This window comes from Clarias gariepinus, chromosome 3 (genome assembly GCF_024256425.1).
Source record: "Clarias gariepinus isolate MV-2021 ecotype Netherlands chromosome 3, CGAR_prim_01v2, whole genome shotgun sequence".
Taxonomy (NCBI): Eukaryota; Metazoa; Chordata; class Actinopteri; order Siluriformes; family Clariidae; genus Clarias; species Clarias gariepinus.
Window position 1 is genome coordinate 10,992,600 of NC_071102.1, and position 7,371 is coordinate 10,999,970.

Genomic DNA, 7,371 nt, shown 5'->3' on the forward strand with positions numbered 1-7,371 from the left:
TTACAACGATGTTGGGATAACATACAGTATATTGGGACAACATTGAATAAATGACGTAAACACAGCGTTGCAAATACTGTATAACATCATTGCAACAAAATATCAACATTAATTTATACCTTTTATTATTTTATTTTAACTAAAATACATCCAGACATGCTCACACTGCTAATGCTGGCTGTTGTTACAAGTGGTCATCTAATGCTAATAATGGTCTACCATGCTAATAGTGGTCTACCATGCTTATTAACCTAGTTAACCCAGTGTAAGTATGTATCCAATTATGTAAAAATTAAAGCACTTTTTGTAAGTCGCTCTGGATAAGAGCATCTGCCAAATGCCTAAATGTAAATGTAATGGCGGAAATTAATGTTGCAAGAACATTGGGACAACCAAAGAGTGTCCATCTGCGCCTATGGATACTACAAGGGTTTAACTGATTGAATGATTGAATTTTTCGATAAAACTTGAAGTCCCACCTCTATGGTTGGGAGTTTGATTCTCACCTTGGGTCTGTGTTTGGGGAGTTTGCATGTTCTATACGTACTTGGTGGGTTTCCCCTGCGTCCAAAGACATACATATTAGGCTAAATCTATTATGCTAAAAAAATTGCCCTGTGTGTGTGTGCCCTGCAATTGATTGGCACCTTGTCCAGGGGGTACCCCACTTTGTGCCCAGAGTCGCCCCCACGACCCTGTAACAGATGAATGAATTAATGAAATGTTAGTATTGTTACTTTTATAAACATATTCATTTATCATTGTTGTTATCCAAAACACAATAATACATTTGTAGCTCTTAACACTTACTCTTTTGTCTCGGACAGTGAAGAACCAGGCACGGTGGGTTCAGCAGTTTATCTCCGATATGGAACTCCTACATCGAGAGACCAAGGATGAGAACTTCAACATCATCATTGTGGACTTTGAGAGTGAGGACATGGATGTGGAGCAGGCCTTAAGGGAGAGCACAGTGCCCAGGTAACATCCTGCTCGCTCTTACCTACTTACACCAACATGGGTGTCGCAGGTCCATTTAACCAGCTCATGATGGACAAACACCCTACATTTTTATGCTGGTGTGTATGCTTGCAGGATCTTTCCTGGTGTTAAACTCTATTTTCATCTTGTTCAGGTATGAATATCTAAGGCGTGAAGGAAACTTTGAGAGATCTTCTGGACTACAGATGGGGGTGGACACGATAGCTGTAAGAACAAATCCAAACAGACTCAACTTCCTTATTTAATTTATATAAAATCACTGTTTAGGTTTGAGGAAGTTACATTTCTGTGTGCTTTTCAGGACAGCCACAGTATTGTTTTCTTGTGTGATCTGCACATTCACTTCCCGCTGAGCATCCTGGAGAGTATCAGGAAGCACTGTGTGGAGAGCAGACTTGCCTTCGCCCCTATTGTCATGAGGCTAGACTGCGGGAGCTCACCTCTGGAGCCACACGGTATCTATTCACTGGAGTGTAAAATTACTGAAATATACCGTATTCTCAGAGAAAAAGAAATGACATGTGGTTTGTTTAGGTGACCAATCAACACAGAGTGGTGAGAGAAATTAATGGTGTTGAGAATTTAGAAGATGTTTCAGTTCAACTACAGTATTACATTTTAAAATTAGCATTATATTGGCCTTGTGTAAATTATTTTTAAATATTGCACTATTCTTCTATAAATACAGGGTGATTAACTTAAAAGAGGCCCTAAATATTCTTTAATAACTCTCGCTAGGACTAAGCAATCTGAATGAAACAACATACAATGTGCTCCTTGGTATATAGAGGATTGAAAACACCAGGATGCCCCAGAGTCGGTAGGCACCAGACAGCCGTTTTTGACCTTCTCGTCAGGATGGTGTTATAGAGTCATTAGCATCATCCCTTTATATTGCGAACCTATTGGGTCACCAATTTGTTTAAGTGACGTCAGAGCAAATTTAAGAAGAAATATGGTGTTCCTGACATACTGCCAAAGAGTGTTATTCAGAGAGTGGTACTGAAACTGAAACGACTGGATTATTGATCCCTTCTAATAGAGGAGGCCATCCGAAAATGTCACGGTGACTGTCACTGTCATTCAAGAGCTCAATGCAATGATATAAAGATAAGAGTCAGATACCGTCACTGGTTTCAGTACATTCAGGAACATGGAGCACCACATTGAAATGTAACTAGCAGATTCATATGGTTCAGATTGCTTCATCATTGTCACAGTTATTACAGAATATTCAGAACCTCTTTCAAAGGGAATCGCCCTGTATTATTAGCTTAATGCAAATACATTTGGTCTTGAAATAGACAGCTAGTAAAACTTAACTATAAATATTATTTAGTTAATAATTTATATATATATAGATACCACTGCAAAATAATCAGTTTCTCATGTTTTTTTTTTCTTACAGGTGCATGTAATGGTGAGATAACTATTGTTTTGTAGATTGTATATTTTAAAAAAATGACAATATCACAACACATCAAAATAACCCAAGATCATTCAGTATTTGAGCAGTAAGAACTAAAAAAAAAAACCAAAATGCAAATAATTTGAACAAAAAATAATACCTTGTCTAAATAACATTAAGAAATCAGTAATTGGTGAAATAATAACCCTGATTTGCAATTACAGCTTTTATGCATTTTGGCCCTCTCTCCATCAGTTTTTATTTTTTTCTGGAGTAAATTGCAGTGGTTTCTTTTTTTTCCAAAGATTGATCTATAATTGCTTAATTATATTTATCTATCTATAATTATATCTATTAATTGCTTAATTATAGCTATCTATCTATCTATCTACAGGTATCTATCTATCTTTCTATCTAGATAGATAGATAGATAGATAGATAGATAGATAGATAGATAGATAGAATTAAGCAATATCACAAAATCAAGATTATTAGTACAAGAGCATAAGCTCAAGTATGATATTGCTTTTACACAACAGTTTTGCAAACACCATTTAATTAATCAATGATTTCGGTCCAACACACATCCTTGCAGAACTGGTGAAACAAGCGTTGAGCTGGTGACTGACAAAGTGTTTAAGATAACAATGTTATTGTATGTGGTTTAATTAAGGTTGGTTTTGATGGTAGGTTTTGGCAGGCAGTAGCTCTTCCCTCTTTCCACTACTGCACTGACCTTCTTTAATTTATGCTGGCGACAGTTAGCGTAATCAATTGTTACAACACCTGTGACGAGGAGTGATATAGTTACTGTCCCTGCACTGTGATGCTCTATATTAACACTTGTGGAAAGCCTATAATCCAATCAGATTACTCGGTCAGAAGTAAATGTTGGATAATTAATCTTTTAGCAGCACGTGTATCTTGAATCTCATTAATAAATATAGGCTTGAACATAAGAGTTTGCTAGCATATTAACATATCAGTTAGCCTTAATTAGTTTTCAGAACAGACTACTCTACTGTTTCTGATCTACAGCAAAAAATTTAAATAAATAAATTCAAATAGTAATTAAAACTTCTACATGCTGTTCCGTCTGTGGGGTTAGAGGCAACGTCATTTACTGAAGAAGGTAATATATTATGTATTTAAACTGACTACGCGTCAGGAAGTCATTTCTGCTCACTTTAAATGTAAATTTGACCGGTTCCAGCTCCTGAACATCAGCAATCTGTATTTTAGCTCTCTGACAGCAGCAATGACATCTCAGCACTGGTTTGAAGCCTCTTAGAGAATTAGGGTGTAAAGAAGTCTCTTCATGTAGCCAATCCAAGGTTCAGCCTACAGTACATTCAAAAAAGGCTTTTCTATTGTGGCCTGAATAAATAACCTAGAGCATATTAATGATGTGTTTTACTTTTCTTAATAAAAGATATGTCAGTGTTATGGTAATCTGCTATAAAGAAGGGGGAATTTATTCCCATCTCTTGTCATTCCCTCCATTTACAGGCTACTGGGAGGTCAATGGCTTCGGCCTGTTTGGGATTTATAAATCGGATTTTGACAAAATTGGGGGCATGAACACTGAGGAGTTCAAGGACCGATGGGGAGGAGAGGACTGGGAGTTCTTGGATAGGTAAAATACATTTTTTATTCTTTTAAAGTGCAAATTTAAGCCTGTATAAGACATGTTTCAAATTATTTAAACCTGTAACCTGAAAGGCTAGGGATTTTAACAGTAAGTCTTCTAACTCTCATCAGCTAATCTGACCTTAACTTTCTCTTCAGAGAAAAAAAAAAACTTTTCCAGTAACTTTCGACAGAGACTCAACAGAGAAGTATGACAGCAGAAAGACATGTCTTATATAGAATGTAAATGTCATACCGATATAAAATATTTGCATAACACAGCTATGACAATGTAATGTAATAAATGATTTGTATTTTGACTTTAAACATATTTTATCAAGAAAGAAATTTGCAGAAAACAATAAAAAGAGCCTAGAATTGTGTAGGTATTCAAACTTACACTTGTTTAAGTCATAGTGCTTTATAGTGCATAGTGTATTATATATATTTTTTTTACATTTTATAGTAATTTTCTAAGATTTATCCTGAATACTTTAATTAATACTAAAGGAAACGTTATAAACACAAAAAAGCTACATACAGTATTATATTTGATATATAAAATATTTACAGGTAGTATTATAGTAATAGTATACTAAGTATAGTCTTATGTATCCTTTTTTGATTCTTTTAAAATATATATTTTTACTTTATAGCATTAAATTTATTTTACCTTATTCTAATAAAGTATCCAGTGAATATTTATATAATCATGGACAGAAAAAATGTTGTGCATACAAATTTCTTACAAAATTCATTTTTGTCAAATAAATGTTAAAGTTTTTTATTTTTAAAAAATTTTTTAATTTACACAACAGTTTCAAAACCCTGCTTCCGTTGCACCTAGTTAAAGCATTCTGATAGCTTTCTCTGCTAGCATTGGCTAAATAGGACATGGTGAAGTGCAGACAAAGTGCACAATAAGAATGTTTCCCTTACCAGAACAAGTCAGTTGGACATAAACACAAGGCAGCCCTTAAGCCATGTCTGTGTCTTAACGTAACAAGGCAATTAAAATTATCAATTAAATTTTGTGTTTTCATAACAATATTAAAAATAATAACTTCTGTAAGTGTTTATTATGAAACATTCCTTTTTTCCATAAGTATATTTATGTAATATCACGCTTCATATACTTTGGCAGAATTTTCTCTAAAATGCGTGGCCCTTTGAATATTATCTTATGCATACGAAAGAGTATTGTGGCCACCATAAAATAAAATAAAATAAAAAACATTACTTTTAAGTGTGTGTTCTGCCTTTTTTCTACTAATTCTGACCTAATTCTCAGAAGGAAGAAAGGGAGAATTCTAAGGGGGAAGGGGGAAAAAAGTCAGAATTCTGTGATTAAATTCAAAATTCTTAGGGCAAAAAAAAAGCAGAATCCAAGTATGTTTTTTATGATTGTGCTAATCTTCTTTTTATATCCAAAACTTATATTATCTCAACCATTAAATCTTCCTCTTCATTACATCATGCTGTTATTCCCTAACTCACTCAGGTTCACTTATTTAGTACCCTAAAGATTCTCCACAAGGTGGAGCTGTATAGAACTTCTTTAGTCACACTGTGACCTGTACTTCTGTCTTTTGTAAATAAACTTTTCACTTTTCATGTTCTTGAGTTGTCTGGATTGTCTGCAAATCTACTACAAAAGATCTACAGTGATTTTCTCCAACTGTGCCTGCTGTTTTATCTTAGAGTTCTGCAGAATGGTTTGGAGGTTGAGAGACTGAGACTTCGGAACTTTTACCACTACTACCACTCCAAACGGGGCATGTGGAATACTCCTATAAAGAAACCGAGTCAAGGCTAGCCAGCTGGGACACTGTGGTTGCCTGGGTTGAATCAGATGGGGCAGGTTTGAGCCCTTCGGGCTTTCCAGAAGCTGCCTGAAGAGATCCAAAGCACAGTCTGTTGGCCTTAAACACACTGGGTCAGTTAACACAGATGGTGGAATCGTGACTGTCGTGGCATGGATGAATTTACAACAGTTACATGCCATGCATTTTTAGAGTTACAGAGAATAACTATAAAAAGTGGCAAACATATAGTAGAAGCACATAACAGAACTTAGTCAAGCTCTGGACATTATGAACACTATTTGTTTTTTTTGGAGGAGTGAACGTGCTCAGGTAATATGATGTTAATATGATGTTTCCATTAATAGGTTGATGTGTTCACAAATTATTTGGAGAAAATGGTGCTTACTAACAAACAGAGACTGTATTTTATCTTCAGAAATGGTGTCAACAAAAATGGGGTCCAGTTTATTATACTGGATCTTCTCTTTAGCCCCCCCCCCCCCCCCCCCCCCCCCCCCGTATTCTGTCATCCCTCAAAATGTGTGACTGAATTTAACTAGGACACAAATAATGTTTGTACCGTATACAGGTGCCAAATTACTGAGCTGCTGCCCTTTATTAGTTTGAAATATGTTATTACTTTCGATTTTGGATTATGTATGAAAAGAAAAACAAACACATTGGTCACTGATGCCATGTTTAAAGGATAATTTCTGTGAAATTGTATGTGGAGTATGTAAAGGATGTCAATTTTTTTCCTATTCTTTTATTTTCTTATTTTTAAGAATAAATGGAGGAGTAACTGGATATGTTTGGTGTAATACCACATCTTTCCACAAGAGAGCGAAAACAATGCGAATGCAATGATTATTTATTTATTTATTTATTATTTATATAGTATTTATTTAGCCAGGTAATATTATGTCGAAGCAGAGTAATGAAAGTAAATGAAAAAGGTATGGGGAAAATGTAAAATAAATCATTTGAAGCTAAGGTATTGTACATTTATATTTTTAGGGCGCATTTTTTCCACAAGTATTATGACTCATAATGTAAACCCACCACCAAAATTTAGTTGTCTTGTTGAGGGACAATAAAATGTCAAAACATTTAATACCTCCCATAGAAATATGAAAATGAAACACTCAAGATTTAAGATTGAAGATTCAAATAACTTTTTTAATCCCAGGGGGAAATTGCTAAACATAGTATGACAGAAAGTGTATATTCACATGTGATCAGCCATGTACAGTTTAAAATTAAAATTATGTTCAGCTTGTCCAATTAATACAAAAGTGTATTTTTATAAAACTGTATTAATGCAGAGTCATTACAGCATCAGCAGATGGTTTGGAGTGTAAACTCTTTTTGCAGTCTGTTAATTTCTTTTTCTGTGATTTTCTAATGCTTTGGTACATGTTAGTTTAAGAAATTGTCTTAAACTCGAATGAAACTTCAGCAGAATGCTAAATTAAGTCCACATTTTTGATGCTTGAACAAGGCCAAACCTTTAATTCTTTCCCTATA

The 7,371-nt window shown here is 34.6% G+C and overlaps 1 protein-coding gene across 1 annotated transcript in view; it reads left to right on the forward strand.

Moving 5' to 3' along the window:
• Positions 1-6,361, forward strand: part of b4galnt4b (beta-1,4-N-acetyl-galactosaminyl transferase 4b) — a 108,221-nt gene extending 101,860 nt beyond the window's left edge. The window contains exons 17-21 of the mRNA XM_053492041.1: positions 828-981; positions 1,136-1,208; positions 1,304-1,457; positions 3,920-4,046; positions 5,741-6,361. Coding sequence (XP_053348016.1) covers positions 828-981; positions 1,136-1,208; positions 1,304-1,457; positions 3,920-4,046; positions 5,741-5,855 — 623 coding nt within the window. The 3' untranslated portion in view covers positions 5,856-6,361. The remainder of the gene's footprint in view (positions 1-827; positions 982-1,135; positions 1,209-1,303; positions 1,458-3,919; positions 4,047-5,740) is intronic.
• Positions 6,362-7,371: the final 1,010 nt, after the last annotated feature.